This window comes from Botryllus schlosseri, chromosome 12 (assembly GCF_051294905.1).
Source record: "Botryllus schlosseri isolate E-star chromosome 12, Bs_hap1, whole genome shotgun sequence".
Lineage (NCBI taxonomy): Eukaryota > Metazoa > Chordata > Ascidiacea > Stolidobranchia > Styelidae > Botryllus > Botryllus schlosseri.
In genome coordinates, this window is record NC_137247.1 from 2155932 (window position 1) to 2175356 (window position 19425).

The following is a 19425-nucleotide window of genomic DNA, read 5'->3' on the forward strand; positions in this document are numbered from 1 at the left end:
TAGCTCTTGTGTATGAGGTAGCAAATAATAAAAGAGATTGAACTTACTAATTTTGTCATTGCACACTATCCTGATTACAAGCACACACACCCTAACTACTAATAGACATTGGTCATAAATGGAATTTAGTTAAGTAGTCAAAGACCATAGCCTATGTCTAGTCTACACGTACTTAATCAAGTATTCAAGGATTGGGACTTGCAGTCTTTCTTAATTATTTGTTCGACCCAAACAGCTAAGCTACGCTACAAATATTTTTCATTTTGTCAAGTGGGAAGCATGGTCATATTTACATCATTTTTACAATTTTACAAAACCAGCCGATGCGTTTGCTCTGTCACAGTATCATGGTATAATTCCAAGAATTGCATCAATTTCGACTGCATCGCGAAAACGCATTTTGCGATTTTCTTCCCCTGTGCATCCGAGTTGTAATTAATGTAGTAAGTAATGTCTAATTTTATCTATATCAGGGGTGGGCAACTTTGTCGGCCAAAGGGAAACATGAGATTTACGAACCATTGCGCGGGCAACTGGAATGTTGATAACCTTGTTTTAGTCGTCCTATAGGAGCAAACCGAATTAGGTAACATTGCAAACAATAGTTACGCTCTAAAATTGATAATATGTCATGCAACTGTGCAGTGCGCAATCAGGCCCTTGTCGCGCGAAGCGCGAAATTTTTTTGCAATATAATGCCTGAATTATATCAATAAATATGTTGCTAACATACATTGGGGGTCGCATTTGTATACCACTGGGCTCATTTGGCAAGGACAGGATTATTCGATGTTTAGAAATAGCAAAATCGACGGTATCAGTGAAAATGCCTCTCCCAGCAAACACGAAACAGCCCATTGAGGTTAAAAAAACATTTTTATTTGGTTCATATTGAAGACTAGCAGGATAGTTTAAAGTCGGTTTTTGTGTCGACTCAATTTAACGCGTTCTTCACGCAAATCGGGATCGTTAATAAAACGTAGATAAAACTGTGTATCTACAATGCTTTAGAACGTACAATCGATGGTCAGAAAAACATCCTGAGATACTAACATCCCTGTATTCCCATATTTAGGCATACCTGAGGGTGGCTGCGGACACATACACGTATCACAGTACACATTGCCTTTGATGAACTTATAATTCATACAGAAAACAGTGTCAACGAAACTCAAAGAAAATAATTCAGAACGAAACGATGTCAAAGAAGCGAATGAAAAAATAATCAAGCCAACTGATTATGTGTCTTCTTCATCTTCTGATGACGAGGATAAGACGCTGCTTTCTGCCTTTTGCCCCATAGAACCCTACAGAGAAACAACAACATTGAATGTTAAAGACATGCTCGATCCTGTTTAGATAGCTCTTAGTACTACGCAGTGTTGGGATGACTCGAGTCACTTTGCAAAAATGACTTGACTCGACTCGGCGCTCGAGATATATGGATTGACTCGTGACTCGGAGTAAAATTCACGAGTCAATTTCAAGTAATCAAGTAAACGGTGTCAATTAAATCACCCTATATCTTATGTACGTTCGGATTTTTTGCGATATGCCGGTATCACTTGTGAGAGCAAACACCAAACAGCCATTCACTGATCGCACCTTTCACTGATCCTGTTGTTACATCATAATTTAATTGACCGCAAACGAAACGGTCACAGCTTATGCTTGCGTTGTCGTCGTCGTAGTAGTTTATTCTGTTAGCAAGGTATCATTGTTTCTCAGACAGCACAGTGGTTAAATTGGGCGGTGCTATCTTTTACCAACTCTCCTGTATAATTTAAATCGAACGAATATTGTCTATGCGTCCCTATTCTCACGGAAGGGTAGTATATTGTCCCTTATCAATTTATTGCAACTTCTCGAGGCTTCGTATTCGATCCTCTATTTCGGCCGATAATAGAACGTAGCGTGTAGCTATAAAGTTACTCACATTATGCTATTAGCAGTTCTACGTGTGAGTGATAAAACGCCTTTTGCATTTATATTTAACTTTATATTATTTGATTGAAGATAAATGACCGATTAATCCGTCTTTTACCCAGCAAAATGGAATGCGAGAACGTGTCGTCCGACATCCGACTTCGCGCCTGCACTCGCGAAGAGATCATCTGCGATGAAACCTTTGCACAAAGTGATAGACGCGCTTTCACTGAACTCTTCGATATTGATATGTCCAAGCGTTGATTAATCATGTCCTGGTCAAATAAGCCCAGCGGTATACAGCGACGGCCCACAATATATGCAACTAACATTATTTCATTGACTTAATTGTTTCGTGAACTTGAAATTTGAAAAGGTTGGCCACCCCTGCACAAACCATAATAGACTTTTGAAAACGATTGGCCACCCCTGCACTAACCATAATAGACTTGCAATGTTAAATTACATAACATTCTGCTGAATAACATTACATCGTATTACATTTGAATAACTGAACCATGACAATGAATTGGTTAATCGATTGAATAATGATTGACAAAAATTTATTGATACCGTACATCAGGGGTGGCCAACCTTTTCGGCCAACGGGCCACATGAGATTTCCAAACCATTGCGTGGGCCACTTGAATGTTGATGTGCTTTTTCAGTCGTTCGATAGGAACGAACCGGATTATAGGTAACGGTAAAAAAGGACTCATATTACCACACATCAAAATCGTTAACAATTATGTCATGAAAACATGTCCTAGTCGCGCAAAGCGCGAAAATATTATTAAAGTTAATGAAAGAATTAGGTCAATAAAACATTGTTAGTTGCATATATTGTGGGTCGACGCTGTAAACTGCTGGGCTCATTTGGCCAGGACATGATTAATCAACGCTTGGACGTATCAATATCGAAGAGTTCAGTGAAAGTGCGTCTATCACTTTGTGCAAAGGTTTCATCGCCGACGATCTTTTCGCGAGTGCAGACGCGAAGTCGTATGTCGGACGACACGTTCTCGCATAATTGCCAATATAGCTAATATCAATTCCGTAAATAAGACGTTTCAGGAGGAGACACCAATACTAAAAGCAAGAAATCGATTGGCAATAAATCGAGCGCAGCGCTAAAAAAATATCAAGACAAATAAATCCTTTACGAGATATTCTACTTTATGGTCATATACCAAGATGGCTCCTGGCTACGCCAACATGTCGGAACTGATATTTTAGTCATCAACAGCCTAAAGTCCGCGGTCAGGCTAACATTCGCACACGCTGCGCACACACGACAGTCCTGCTGGAGACGCGATAGTTCAGGCTGGCAACATAGTGTAGCCAGAATACCCTGCATGCCGTCAAACAATGTGTTGGGGTCGCTAATATTCTGGCTGCTCGTTTTAATATTTTTGATATGACGATAAAGGGGTGGTGGGGAAAATTTTAGCTATTGTCAAGGTAGCTTGTCAAAAAAGTTCGAGAACCACTGAGCTAGCTCAACATTTACATGGGGTGTAAGGTAGGCTACTGAACACATATAGATAGGTTCGAAGGTAAACATAAATGTTGCTCACTATATATATGATCTTGTACAACGCGAGCTTGTTAAAAGCCTCCTTCTCAGATTTTCCAACACGGCTGTAACTGCTCCACACACGGGTAGTAGCGACCTTTTTCATGATGGATCAGACAGATTGGCCATTTGTGTCGCCTCCAACTGAGCTGAATCCAGCTATCTGAAATCATAATATACAAACAGAATTATTCAAGTGCAACGATCATACCCGACAAGGACTTCACAAAAAGACTTGGACAATTAGAAATATTTTAGCTTTTCCTGATTAGATTGGAATTACAGTTAGATATATTTCCGAATCAGAGTAGAATAAGGATTATAGCTACACAGCAGTTGTCTGCAAATTGGATTTAAATTAGAATTATAGCTACAGTTTGTATACAAATTAGATTAAAATGACTAAATTCGAGAAAACTCGGACATCGCATCAAGTTCCAAATCATGGTCCATTCTTATTAAGGACATGAGAATAGCAAATGTCTGTACCGTACAGCAAGCTTGGCTTGTTTCACACAATAGGCCTACAGTCGCCTTTACAGGAAAACCAGGAATTGGATTAGAAGTAAAACAAAAATGCATAATCATGCATCCAAGCCTCTTGCTTTGAGTCTGGAGTTTTAACTAGGATTGCAGAAAAGTTGTGAGAAGACTGCTAACGTTACGTCACTGCTATTTCAATGCAATGTGCTGTGTAACTTTCCAGTTGACCGAACAGTAGCTATAGATATAGGTATTGATAACTAATCTACGGATAGATGTGCAACACGTGGCTGACGGTTGAATGCTGAAATTGATGTCAGTTTCAAATTATTGTTTTTTTTCAAAATAAGCTATTCGCCTGTGTGCAACAACACTATTCCGCACTAGCAGAAACGGCTTCGTCGTTGTACTAACGGATGGTGTATCATATCTGTTTGTAAAAGGGTAATGTATTGCATCTTATCAATTTATTTCTCTATTCTCTATTTTGGCTGGTAAAGTTACCAGTTCTAGAAGTTCTATAAACTGAGGCTGTGCAATTACTTACGCAGTTTAACAGTTCTGCGTATATGTGAGCGATACAGCGTCTTCTTACGCGTATATTTAACTCTATATTCGTTCATTGGCTCAGAGTCAATTACCGCTCAATCTGTTTCAGACAGCTAGCAAAATGCAATGACATAATCATGCCTCATACGACGAAAAGGCACCTTGACTTGAATTTTGACTCAACTCGAGTCACATACAAAAATCGAGTGATTCGACTCGAGTCACCTTCGAAAATCGATTAACCTGACTTGACGCGAGTCAAAATATACAATATGGCGGTATCGTATATACAGGGGTTCTTAAATACTTTTGGTCATGAAACTAAAATGCGGATATTCGACCCCCACATTGTTTTCAGAATATTAAAATGAATCTAGTGCACATAACTATCCCCGCAAAGCATGAAAATATAGTCTCAAGTTACTGAAGATACCTCATTACTCTAAAGAACCCTATTGAGGGATTCTGGGTACAGCAGTTGCAGTTATTGCTTCACATCCACGAATCAAACATTGATACTTGGTTTGAGATTGAGTTTTTGATATCATTATAATTATCAAAGTCAGTCCGGTTAAAAATTCTAGACATACCGAGGGAATACTACGAAAGTATGTAAATCCACTTTTGCGATCGTCTCAGTGTGATATTGTGACAGTCCGGTCTGCCAAGTGGGAAGTTGCTTCTGCGTTGGATGAACTTTAAACTGCAATTGTATATCATGTTTTGCTAGCCATAAGTCTCAGAAGTATTAGAAATATTCAGCCTCATACCTGCGGTACAATCTTTTTGTAGAACAGTTTAATTCACTTTCCGGTCAAGAAGTTTACCAATTTTGCCAGCTCTTACGCATCTGCTTGCTCTTCCGAAAAAAATCAGTGCTGCTGTTTCTGAAATCGAAAGCAGTAGGTGGTAATCTTAGCGCTGGCAACTCGAGCTCAAAATTTTGTTTAACCGGTCTCAATCGAAAGCTACTGTCACATTGATTTCGAAAATATAAATTAAAATTTGGTCCGGCCACTGGAACCCCCCGAAAATAACCCTCAATGTCCGAATTTACATTGTTTCTAACAATTGTATCGCCCGTAGACAATAGTCGAATAAAGTCTCTTTTCGACTGTGACGCCAACAAGCGTCTCGGCAAAGTCGAGCTGTGTTCCCCATGATTGTCAGAGTATTTTGCGACATATAATTCAATGTGACCCGAATACGTCGAGTAGTTTTTGCATTTCGCATCATCGCGCATCCACGAATTTTGATTATACAAATGCAGCCTACCTACGCATATCACTGCGGAATTCGATATAGATGCGTACTTCCTTGCACGTAGCAGATGAATCCATTCGGCTCTTTGTGGGTCATAAATTTCATCGGAACTGACAATATTATAACATAGTTCTAATGTGAATGAGACACCAGTGCGATAACACACTAGGTGTTCTCTGCGCATAACAGGCTAATTAACGAAACAGTGTTTATAGTGCATCATAGATAGATAAATTGTACCTATAATTGGGATGTTCGGCAGTTTGAAATCATACATTTGCGATATCTGCGACGCCGATCAAAACATGGCGGCCAAAAACCACTTAGATCACACACCACTGTTTATGCCATTTTTGGTTTGGTTGGGATGCCGTTTAGGACTTAGCTGAATGAATTATGAGAATGAGCCGTTTTGTTAATCAGTCGGTTAATCGCAGAGAATAACTGGTGTGTTCTCATTTCTATTTGTACAAATTTTTATATGTGCGACAAAAAATATGAAAGTAGGCTACTTGCATTTTAGGACGTATTCGCGTTTACAGCGATTGATGCGATGCAACCAACTCAAAGTAGCTGCAACCAATGTTCCCTCCAATTTTTCAAGAGTCTGCACGCACTCAACTTGGACAACAGTGCGTAGCGACTAAAAAAAGGTCATCACTTTGATGTTTTGTGCGCAGCTTAAATTTTCTGTGCCCAGATACGGTGTCAGCATGTCGCAATTGCACACTTGAGCAGCTTACAGGGAACATTGGTTGCAACACCTAAAACTACGTTCCAATATTGCCAATTCAAATAAAATTTAGGAACCATCAAGACCCGAATGGAACTATATAATTGTTTTGTAAATAGGCCAGCTAGCTTCCTACACGTTGATGTTGATAGTAAATTCTACAATATGCGTTGGCTTCAGTGCTATCATTTGTATTCTCATATTTGTAAATGCGCTACGACGCGAAATACTAAAACTACTCGAATAGGACGTATATTGGCATCACATCAATCTCTAGCAACATACTCAGACCAAAGGGAACTCAGCCACGAAATTTCCAACCACGAAATTGCTACTTGACGATATCGCAGCACTAACGACTGTATCACTGAAAATCTTTGGACCACGGTACCTGTCTTGCTGAACGACAGAGAAAAAAAGAGAGAGAGAGAGAGAGATACAGAGAGAGTACGAGAGAAAGAGAGATATTTGATTTCCACAATACTGAGGATGCGTAGGAAAGTCTTTCTAAAATCCCCGAAATCGGCTCGCTCCCACGACAAAGACCCTATAAGGATGGTCCTAAGTACCGTAGCCACCCACCTAGAACTTTTCAACAATATCGTACGTTGGGACAGTGTCCAAAATGCACCCTATCTGACCAGCCCCAATTTCTTCAAAACTGAAATTTAGTGTGAAACCCTTTCTGAAAACCCCGAAATCGTTTCGCTCCGACAGTTATGACCCTATACGGGTAGCCTCTAGTATTCTAGTCACCCACCAAGAAATTTTCAACAATATCGTACGTTGGGACAGTGTCCAAAATGCACCCTATCTGACCAGCCCCAATTTCTTCAAAACTGAAATTTAGTGTGAAACCCTTTCTGAAAACCCCGAAATCGTTTCGCTCCGACAGTTATGACCCTATACGGGTGGCCTCTAGTATTCTAGTCACCCACCAAGAAATTTTCAACAATATCGTACGTTGGGACAGTGTACAAAATGCACCCTATCTGACCAGCCCCAATTTCTTCAAAACTGAAATTTAGTGTGAAACCCTTTCTGAAAACCCCCGAAATCGTTTCGCTCCGACAGTTATGACCCTATACGGGTAGCCTCTAGTATTCTAGTCACCCACCAAGAAATTTTCAACAATATCGTACGTTGGGACAGTGTCCAAAATGCACCCTATCTGACCAGCCCCAATTTCTTCAAAACTGAAATTTAGTGTGAAACCCTTTCTGAAAACCCCGAAATCGTTTCGCTCCGACAGTTATGACCCTATACGGGTGGCCTCTAGTATTCTAGTCACCCACCAAGAAATTTTCAACAATATCGTACGTTGGGACAGTGTCCAAAATGCACCCTATCTGACCAGCCCCAATTTCTTCAAAACTGAAATTTAGTGTGAAACCCTTTCTGAAAACCCCGAAATCGTTTCGCTCCGACAGTTATGACCCTATATGGGTGACCTCAAGTACCCTAGTCACCCACCTAGAAATTTTCAACAATATCGTACGTTGGGACAGTGCCCGTTGTCGAGAACAATTGGCCTTTGACGGCTATTTTGGAATGGTTACATTGCCCTGACGAGATTTTAATTTACACTTTTGGAATCAGTGCGACACGGGATCATGCATATCAAACTGGAGATAACAATTACTTAGCTATAACCCCAAACCTGTGAAGTTTTTATAGTTTATATAACTCAGTGGTGAAGCCACACTCTCGTGAATTTTCCAATACTGACGTCAAAGGTGAACGCCTGATCGGTAACGCTCGACGAGTTCAATTGTGACGCTATTTCACGAACTACTATAAAGGCAAACGCATGCAAGACAGCGTCTTTCCCAGATTCGTTCGCGCGGTATAGTAGTGGTTGTTCGCGTTGTCGTATTTTCAAACTATAGGCAGTTGACTTTGATCATGTCATTCACTAAATCCACAAAGTTGGATGATATCGCTTCAGCTCTCTCCAAATTCTCACTTTCCGATATTGACATTCCGTCCATATGGCAATCGGTCTATATCGCGATTAATGGTGATAAAATTAGGCACAGGAGCAAGTCGGATAGACGCAGGTCGATCAGACTATTAAAATTCCGATTCGATAAATATAGAGCTGTTATCCTACAAAAGAGACGGGAAATTATATCTGCATCTGAAGCATCCGAGCATGCTGTAGATGGCTTTGTGGACTCGGCAGTAAGGTCCGAGCCTGTTGATGGTTTTGCCGACTCGGTGGAAAGCTCCGAGTCTGTTTTACTCGACTCGACAGTACACACCGAGTCTGTTGTAGATGGCTTTGTCGACTCGGCAGTAAGGTCCGAGCCTTTTGGCTTTGTCGACTCGGCAGTAAGGTCCGAGCCTGTTGGCTTTGTGGACTCGGCAGTAAGGTCCGAGCCTGTTGGCTTTGTCGACTCGGCAGTAAGGTCCGAGCCTGTTGGCTTTGTCGACTCGGCAGTAAGGTCCGAGCCTGTTGGCTTTGTCGACTCTGCAGTAAGGTCCGAGCCTGTTGATGGTTTTGCCGACTCGGCAGTAAGGTCCGAGCCTGTTGGCTTTGTCGACTCTGCAGTAAGGTCCGAGCCTGTTGATGGTTTTGCCGACTCGGTGGAAAGCTCCGAGTCTGTTTTACTCGACTCGACAGTACACACCGAGTCTGTTGTAGATGGCTTTGTCGACTCGGCAGTAAGGTCCGAGCCTGTTGGCTTTGTCGACTCGGCAGTAAGGTCCGAGCCTGTTGGCTTTGTGGACTCGGCAGTAAGGTCCGAGCCTGTTGGCTTTGTGGACTCGGCAGTAAGGTCCGAGCGTGTTGGCTTTGTCGACTCTGCAGTAAGGTCCGAGCCTGTTGATGGTTTTGCCGACTCGGTGGAAAGCTCCGAGTCTGTTTTACTCGACTCGACAGTACACACCGAGTCTGTTGTAGATGGCTTTGTCGACTCGGCAGTAAGGTCCGAGCCTGTTGGCTTTGTCGACTCGGCAGTAAGGTCGGAGCCTGTTGATGGCTTGGCCGACTCGATAGAAAGCTCCGAGTCTGTTGTACCCGACTCGACAGTACACACCGAGTCTGTCGCAGATGGCTTTGCCGACTCGATAGAAAGCTCCGAGCCGGGTCATAATCGCGTATGGAGTCGTGCAAACATTAAGGGGAACCGGTGGTTCAATGTCAGTGAATCGGATTGGGATGCAATTACGTCCTTCGCGGGTGACCGGTCAAATGGGTCATGGGCGGATATAATCCGTGATGGATTGAAAAAGTTCAATCCTTATTGCAGTATCGCCTTCAAAAGCATTCGCGAAAATCACGGTCATTCACCTTATCGCTTCATTATGTACGGGTATTGCACCTTCAAGATGTGTAGTTGCAAAGTTAAAGTCAAGTCCCCTTTCGCGAAGCCAAAATCGCTTTGTGTTACTTTCAGTGGTGACATCAGTCATAGTGGCCTCAGAGCGACCAGGTTGACTGGTAAACGGCGAGATATGTTCAAGAAGTTGATGATCGGTACACTTCCCCGAAAAGCTTACCTAGATTTGTTGGGTAAGATTCCGCAGGATGTGTGGGAGTCTGGGAATAGAGACGCAACCCTGTCCCAGCCGGTGTTAAATAAAGTTCGGCAGGAAGCTCGGAAAATCACAGTCCCTTGCAGTGATGATGTGTGGACATCATTATCCATGATCAGGCAGGGTCAGCGACAGCGTGACAAAGACAAAGACATAAAAGGAACCCTCCAGGTTATAAGTGTAGCACCAGCATTCTTGATGTTCTGGTCCATCGAAACTGTGCGACTCTTTCACGCGTTGTCAAAAGTCGATGTCATGTACATAGATGCGACTAGTGGTATTTTCCGATTAAAGAGTGAGGGCGCATTCTATATATACGAACTTGTGGCGAGACACCCTGTAGCGAAAAAGCCCCCTATAGCCTTGGCCTCTTTTGTGAGCAATCGACAGAATACCGCGGCGGTGTCGTCATTTTTACTTCACTTTCGGAGCGATGAGCGTAAAATCTTTGGTCCCAAGGTGTGTGCGCGACTTTTCATTTGCGATGGCAGCGTCGTGATCATGAAATCAATCTTGTTTAATTATATGGAGGAGACTCTGCAATCATACATTAACCGATGCCATCGCGTTGTTACTGGATTAGCAACAGGCAGCGATCTGAATAAGCCATTCCATTCTGTCGGAGCGAAACGATTTTGGGGTTTTCAGAAAGGGTTTCACACTAAATTTCAGTTTCGAGGAAATTGGGGCTGGTCAGATAGGGTGCATTTTGGACACTGTCCCAACGTACGATATTGTTAAAAATTTCTAGGTGGGTGACTAGGGTACTTTAGGCCACCCGTATAGGGTCATAACTGTCGGAGCGAAACGATTTCGGGGTTTTCAGAAAGGGTTTCACACTAAATTTCAGTTTCGAGGAAATTGGGGCTGGTCAGATAGGGTGCATTTTCGACACTGTCCCAACGTACGATATTGTTGAAAATTTTTAGGTGGGTGACTAGGGTACTTGAGGTCACCCGTATAGGGTCATAACTGTCGGAGCGAAACGATTTCGGGGTTTTCAGAAGGGTTTCACACTAAATTTCAGTTTTGAAGAAATTGGGGCTGGTTTGATAGGGTGCATTTTGGACACTGTCCCAACGTACGATATTGTTGAAAATTTCTTGGTGGGTGACTAGAATACTAGAGGCCACCCGTATAGGGTCATAACTGTCGGAGCGAAACGATTTCGGGGTTTTCAGAAAGGGTTTCACACTAAATTTCAGTTTTGAAGAAATTGGGGCTGGTCAGATAGGGTGCATTTTGGACACTGTCCCAACGTACGATATTGTTGAAAATTTCTAGGTGGGTGAGTAGAATACTAGAGGCCACCCGTATAGGGTCATAACTGTCGGAGCGAAACGATTTCGGGGTTTTCAGAAAGGGTTTCACACTAAATTTCAGTTTTGAAGAAATTGGGGCTGGTTTGATAGGGTGCATTTTGGACACTGTCCCAACGTACGATATTGTTGAAAATTTCTAGGTGGGTGACTAGGGTACTTGAGGCCACCCGTATAGGGTCATAACTGTCGGAGCGAAACGATTTTGGGGTTTTCAGAAAGGGTTTCACACTAAATTTCAGTTTCGAGGAAATTGGGGCTGGTCAGATAGGGTGCATTTTGGACACTGTCCCAACGTACGATATTGTTGAAAATTTCTAGGTGGGTGACTAGGGTACTTTAGGCCACCCGTATAGGGTCATAATTGTCGGAGCGAAACGATTTCGGGGTTTTCAGAAAGGGTTTCACACTAAATTTCAGTTTCGAGGAAATTGGGGCTGGTCAGATAGGGTGCATTTTCGACACTGTCCCAACGTACGATATTGTTGAAAATTTTTAGGTGGGTGACTAGGGTACTTGAGGTCACCCGTATAGGGTCATAACTGTCGGAGCGAAACGATTTCGGGGTTTTCAGAAGGGTTTCACACTAAATTTCAGTTTTGAAGAAATTGGGGCTGGTTTGATAGGGTGCATTTTGGACACTGTCCCAACGTACGATATTGTTGAAAATTTCTAGGTAGGTGACTAGGGTACTTGAGGCCCCCCGTATAGGGTCATAACTGTCGGAGCGAAACGATTTCGGGGTTTTCAGAAAGGGTTTCACACTAAATTTCAGTTTCGAGGAAATTGGGGCTGGTCAGATAGGGTGCATTTTGGACACTGTCCCAACGTACGATATTGTTGAAAATTTCTAGGTGGGTGACTAGGGTACTTGAGGTCACCCGTATAGGGTCATAACTGTCGGAGCGAAACGATTTCGGGGTTTTCAGAAGGGTTTCACACTAAATTTCAGTTTTGAAGAAATTGGGGCCGGTCAGATAGGGTGCATTTTGGACACTGTCCCAACGTACAATATCGTTGAAAATTTCTAGGTGGGTGACCAGGGTACTTGAGGCCACCCGTATAGGGTCATAACTGTCGGAGCGAAACGATTTCGGGGTTTTCAGAAAGGGTTTCACACTAAATTTCAGTTTTGAAGAAATTGGGGCTGGTCAGATAGGGTGCATTTTGGACACTGTCCCAACGTACGATATTGTTGAAAATTTCTAGGTGGGTGAGTAGAATACTAGAGGCCACCCGTATAGGGTCATAACTGTCGGAGCGAAACGATTTCGGGGTTTTCAGAAAGGGTTTCACACTAAATTTCAGTTTTGAAGAAATTGGGGCTGGTTTGATAGGGTGCATTTTGGACACTGTCCCAACGTACGATATTGTTGAAAATTTCTAGGTGGGTGACTAGGGTACTTGAGGCCACCCGTATAGGGTCATAACTGTCGGAGCGAAACGATTTTGGGGTTTTCAGAAAGGGTTTCACACTAAATTTCAGTTTCGAGGAAATTGGGGCTGGTCAGATAGGGTGCATTTTGGACACTGTCCCAACGTACGATATTGTTGAAAATTTCTAGGTGGGTGACTAGGGTACTTTAGGCCACCCGTATAGGGTCATAATTGTCGGAGCGAAACGATTTCGGGGTTTTCAGAAAGGGTTTCACACTAAATTTCAGTTTCGAGGAAATTGGGGCTGGTCAGATAGGGTGCATTTTCGACACTGTCCCAACGTACGATATTGTTGAAAATTTTTAGGTGGGTGACTAGGGTACTTGAGGTCACCCGTATAGGGTCATAACTGTCGGAGCGAAACGATTTCGGGGTTTTCAGAAGGGTTTCACACTAAATTTCAGTTTTGAAGAAATTGGGGCTGGTTTGATAGGGTGCATTTTGGACACTGTCCCAACGTACGATATTGTTGAAAATTTCTAGGTAGGTGACTAGGGTACTTGAGGCCCCCCGTATAGGGTCATAACTGTCGGAGCGAAACGATTTCGGGGTTTTCAGAAAGGGTTTCACACTAAATTTCAGTTTCGAGGAAATTGGGGCTGGTCAGATAGGGTGCATTTTGGACACTGTCCCAACGTACGATATTGTTGAAAATTTCTAGGTGGGTGACTAGGGTACTTGAGGTCACCCGTATAGGGTCATAACTGTCGGAGCGAAACGATTTCGGGGTTTTCAGAAGGGTTTCACACTAAATTTCAGTTTTGAAGAAATTGGGGCCGGTCAGATAGGGTGCATTTTGGACACTGTCCCAACGTACAATATCGTTGAAAATTTCTAGGTGGGTGACCAGGGTACTTGAGGCCACCCGTATAGGGTCATAACTGTCGGAGCGAAACAATTTCGGGGTTTTCAGAAAGGGTTTCACACTAAATTTCAGTTTCGAGGAAGTTGGGGCTGGTCAGATAGGGTGCATTTTGGACACTGTCCCAACGTACGATTTGGGCCCAGGGCTGAAAACTACTGAATAGGGTTGTTATTTTGCAGTGGATATGTGTTTAGAAAAATGGTGGGATTTCGTGGCTTCTGCATGTGGCTTGGCCTGAACGTTTGATCCTGCGATATGTTCGACTCATGTGATATTTCTGCTGGGATGCTTTAGTTGCGAATTTGCGATTTCGTGGCTGGAAATTTCGTGGCTGACTTCCCTTTGGTCATACTCAGAGGGTCACGGCCTCACCGGGAGCACGGCTTGACTTCGCCGAGACGCTCAATGGCATGGCGTCACAATCGGTACCGTGCGTACCAAATGTTAATCGGCATTCAGCTCGGGCGCCCCTATTGTTCAGTAAAATGAAAATTTCCAACTTTGTGGGAGATTTTAGGGGGTTTCAGTGCCCGGACGAGATTTTAATTAGTATTTTAGGAATCAGTGAAAAAGTAGTTGGTACAGCTGGTCGCCAGCGCTAAGATTATACCCAGTAGGCCGTGTCATATAATCTCCTACATGTTACGGTATGTTATCATAATATGATACGAAAATGACTCATGTAAGCATAATTTTAGAAACTTACGTGGATAACTGCAGACGACCAAGCCATTGAGCAACCCATATAGTATGCAGTCCGGTACGGTGATTGTCCCTGATAACATGCTACATTATAATGTTATAAATAGCTGAAAATGCTTGTATTATTATTATGGTTGCCAGTGAACCCGGCCCTCGGTGAACCCGGCCCAGTGAACCCGGCCCTCGGTGAACCCGGCCCTCGGTGAACCCGGCCCTCGGGAAATTTTGAAAATTAAGTGTATTAACAAGTATTAACATGAATTATTAAACTAATAATGTTATTATCAACTGATTTGTCGATCTTGTAAGGAGGTCAGTGCATGCGTAGATCACGCAGTCACGGCGTGATCAGATCACGTGATCACGATTGCGTGGTCGGCTCAGTGTTGAATTGACTGCGCAAGGGGCGGACGTGCGAAGTTCGACATCCTCGTATCTGTTCATGACATCGCATTGGGTCTTATCGCATTGTACATTGTGTGTGACTTATTCAGATGGAAAATATATATCAACGATTGTTATTGCTCACATTTCAACCACGCGTGGTCTGCTCGTTATTGCAACTGTAGGTTGAGGTGGGGTGTTAGGGTTGGGTTGGGTATAGGGGGAAGGGCGACATCAGGGTTGGGGGAGTGGGACATTAGGGTTGGGGGATATTAGGGTTCCCGGAGGTGGGATATTAGGGTTGGGGGAGGTGGGATATTAGGGTTGGGGGAGGTGGGATATTAGGGTTGGGGGAGGTGGGATATTAGGGTTGGGGGAGGTGGGATATTAGGGTTGGGGAGGTGGGATATTAGGGTTAGGGGAGGTGGGATATTAGGGTTGGGGTTAGGGTTAGGGGAGGTGGGATATTAGGGTTAGGGTTAGGTTAGGGTTATGATTAGGGTTAGGTTAGGATTAGGGTTACTAGGGTTACCGGAGGTGGGATATCAGGGTGGCCGGAGGTGGGATATTAGGGTTACCGGAGGTGGGATATTGATGTGAGCGTCGCGTTATCTTCCCCGCTTACTCAATCCTGAATACAAAATTTCCCGAGGGCCGGGTTCACCGAGGGCCGGGTTCACCAAGGGCCGGGTTCACTGGGCCGGGTTCACCGAGGGCCGGGTTCACTGGTAATCAATACTATTACAGCCACCGAAATAGACGTAATTTTCGAACTGTTTGCAGCAAGTCAAACAGCTCTCGGAGTCATAAACTACAGGGTATTCCTTCAAAATAGCATATTACTCGCTCAACTATATGTACCGTACACCTAGTTTTTACCCACATCCGGTACCAGTCGCAATTCCAGCTTCCAGAATTTAACATACACAACTACAACCACATTCCGAAACAGTCATCCCGCGAACGAAGCGCGGTTCAAATTTCCAGAATAATCTAGAAGTCACGCTCGGATAACCACGTACAGTTAAGTGCACCCATTCGACTTATTTAGTTATATTTACTCGGAATAAAACTGGAATTCATGCTCAGCTAGCGAAACAGACGAGACTCACGAGACAATGAATATAGGCTGTATATAATGATGACGGTAAATCAGAAAATAAGGTTTTCGACCAAGTAACACGAATTTATACTGATGGCAGCACTCTATCAAATAGCTTCCCACATCAGAATACTTACCACCAAATTCGAATTCATACAGAATAATTTGATCCTCAAGATCATTTTTCCTACGTTTTTTAAACATACCTCTGAAACATAAAAATCGAAACCCTAAAATAACCATTCGAAACCATCCCGAAAGGTTTTTTTACGGTTCTGTGTTTGCTGGGCTATCATTTTGTGCAAATGTTTTGTCGACGATATCGCTGCGAGTGCACAAGCGAAGCCGTATCTCCTTTTTGGGAATATAGTTAGACTCAATTCTGTGAATAATATGTATTTATAATTTTCAGAAGGGGGCTCAAATAGGCCTACTGAATGCAAGAAATCTAGTGACAATGAATCACGCGAAGTACAGAGAAAATTTTCAAGTCAAATAAATCAGCTATGAAACATTCTACTTTATGGTCATATACGAAGATCTGGGATAAATGTGGCTGGCCCCTGGATACGTCAATGCGTCAGAACTGTTGTTTTAGTCATCATCAAATTTCGCGGTCATGCTAATCAAATTTTGGTTGGCCTTGCAATTGTACCTGATGTCATAAATAATTTCGAGAATTACCTCACAGGCCACACCTAACCTTCCCGTGTGCCAAATTTGGCCTGCGTGCCATGGGCTTGCCGCACGTGATCTGTATGGTTATTAATAACAGTGATTGGTGGTACATAAAAATTATATTGAAAATTCTTTGAAAGCAAATGTTTTCATGATAGAGAAGTTGGAGTCGGAGTCGGAGTCGAAGTCAGGGTCATTCTCACAAACTCCGACTCCGACTCCAGTCAGTATTTTCCCACCGACTCCGACTCCGACTCCGACTCCAGCTATTATAGTTTTCACGACTCCGACTCCGACTCCGACTCCATCAAGCGAAAATTACCCAGACTCCGACTCCGACTCCACCGACTCCGACTCCGACTCCACAGCCCTGGTTGTAACCAAGGTATACGGTTCCGAGTCACAAGTCGAGACTTTTAGTTTTGACTCGCTTCAAGTGGCTCGAGTCGAGTCACTTGACGTATTTGAAAAAAATGACTTGAGTCAAGTCGAGTCACCAAAAAATTGTGACTAGGGTGACTAACCCCGAAGAGTCTCTCCTAGTAACATATTCCATCATGTTTTTATAAGGTTCATATGCACCTACAATAATCTGCAAGACGCGTCAAAGTCGAGAATTGCCATCAACATCTATTCAACCGGAGGAGGATTGGACAAAGGTTACGACGATACTGATTTGTTCACAGCCGTAAGAAATTCGTTAATACCCGTCTCATTACTATCAGTTTAGTGCAGGGGCACCAAGACACCAACACGCGGCCCGCAAGTTCTTGTTTTGCGGCCCGCGATGTGATTTGATATTTCAAGAGCATGTTAAGTAAATCTTTTTAAAATGCTGATATTGATTTCAGTTTCAAATTATTGTTGTTGTTTATTATTTCAAAATAAGCTGTTCTCCGTGCCCAACGTCAATATCACTAGAATCCGATAATATGATTGGACATTAGGGCTGTTCAAAAATAACTTTTTTTCAAATTTAACTTGCTATCCCATGAAATGGTAAGGTTGTCTGAAAAAAATGCACAACAAATTTGGCTCAATTCCAACCAGTTGATTTGAAGTTATTATAGTACAAAATTTTAGAGTTAGAAAAATATTATTTACCGTGATCGCAAATTCTTCGAAGATCTATGATTTGGAATCCTAAATTTCGAACATCATTAACTTCGATTCTACTGGTTGTAATTGAGTTGAATTTGTTGTGCATCATTTTTTCAGACAACCCAGCAATTTCATGGAGGAGCTATTAAAATTTGAAAAAAAAAATATATGTTTATTCTAATTAACTAATTCATAAACTTTTTCTCTCTTATAGCAATGCCTGCCTCTATAGGTTGGAATTGAGCCAAAATTGTTGTGCAGTTTTTTTTGGTAGCCTAACAACTTTATCAAGTAGCCAGTACAATTTGAAAGAAAAATTAATTTTTGAAAAGCCACTTTGTCACGACATGCTATAGTCCAGACACTGCCAAGAACGAGACGCTTAGAAAGTTCAAGTTTCACGAGGAGATATCTCCGCTATATACCCCTTAGTCGCAGAAAAGAAATTTTTCCTCTAATTTTTAAAGGTCATCACTTCGAATTTTTTGTGCTCAGCTTAGGTTATCTGTGTGCAGAGACCGTGTCAGCACTGCGAAATTACGCACGTACGCAGCTTAGTATTTGCATTTCTTCAATGAAATATTACAGAGAGCACAGCGTTGTACTGAAATAAAGTTTTGAAAACGTTGCTAAACGGCGTGGCTTATTTTGTCCCTATATTGCATTCTTACGCCCCGAGGCCTCTACGAATTTTGAAAAAGTGGTCCGTGACCCGTTTTGAGTTGGTGACCCCTAGTTCAGTGTAACTGTGCCAGTTGAGGGGACTGGAAAATTTTCTGTTTTTCCACCTAAGGCTAAAATTAGAATTATAGCTACACAGTTCTTCAAAAACTTGGTAATCGAAATAAATTCCAAATTAGGAAGAAATACGCGAAATTCAAGTTCACTTCAACTCATCTTGAATTTCTCGTGAGGGTTTATTCTCATAAGTACGAGAATCGAAAATGTCTGGGCACCCGTCTTGGCTCACAATTGCGAGTTTTGAAAAGTAAGTAGTTCTAGTTCCAGTTACACATTCTGAAAGGTATATAGTTCCAGTTTAGGTTGTCCATTTTGAAAAGTGAGTAGTTCTAGTTCTAGATGTGCGCTTTGCAAAACGAGTAGTTCCAAAGTGAGTAGTTGTAGTTCTGGTCACTCATTTTGAAAAGTGTGTAGTTCTCGTTCTAGTAGCACAATTTGACAAGTGACTAGTTCTAGTTCTAGTTACTCATTTTGAAAAGTGTGTAGTTCTCGTTCTAGTAGCACAATTTGACAAGTGACTAGTTCTAGTAGTAGTTTTAGATGCAGTTACACATTTTGAAAAGTATATAGTTCTTGTTTTGGTTGTCCATTTTGAAAAGTGAATAGTTCTAGTTCTAGCTGCACATTTTGAAAAGCATGTAGTTCTGTTACGCATTTTTAAACGTGAGTCAATCTAGTTCTGGTTGAACATTTTGAAAAGCATGTAGTTCTAGTTCCAGGTGTACATTTTGAATAGTGATTAGTTCTAGTTCTCTTGCGAGTTCTAGTTCTAGTCCTAGTTGCGCATTTTGAAAAGTTTTGGTTCTGGTAGCGCATTTTCAATATCCTGTAATGTACTGTCTAACAGATTGATGACGCCGAGCGGACATGCGAAAAGGTTGAAATTCGAATTTTAAGCATTTCAAATTACGCTGCTTACCGTACGCCTAATGCAAGAGCTTCCGTCAAGACTGCCATGATTTATATTCTGGCGAAAAGTGAAACTGATGTTATTGTAGCAGACGCAGGTAAGTCATATATAATTAT

General features: G+C 42.3%; 1 protein-coding gene and 1 long non-coding RNA gene across 3 annotated transcripts in view; one reads left to right on the plus strand and one right to left on the minus strand.

Moving 5' to 3' along the window:
* The window catches only part of LOC145452899 (uncharacterized), a 268123-nt gene that overhangs the window by 245768 nt on the left and 2930 nt on the right, over positions 1 to 19425 (plus strand). Inside the window, exons 17-18 of the mRNA XM_080331028.1 lie at positions 17128 to 17245; positions 19247 to 19406. Coding sequence (XP_080187154.1) covers positions 17128 to 17245; positions 19247 to 19406 — 278 coding nt within the window. The remainder of the gene's footprint in view (positions 1 to 17127; positions 17246 to 19246; positions 19407 to 19425) is intronic.
* On the minus strand, positions 1123 to 14525 carry LOC145452914 (uncharacterized). Of its 2 annotated transcripts, XR_013919584.1 has the most exons (5): positions 14398 to 14525; positions 5305 to 5421; positions 5125 to 5237; positions 3504 to 3665; positions 1123 to 1307 (listed from the first exon to the last, which is right to left on the minus strand). It is a non-coding gene; the product is annotated as an uncharacterized LOC145452914 (long non-coding RNA). The 2 variants fall into 2 exon arrangements; XR_013919586.1 differs by lacking the exons at positions 1123 to 1307; positions 3504 to 3665 and adding an exon at positions 2183 to 2201.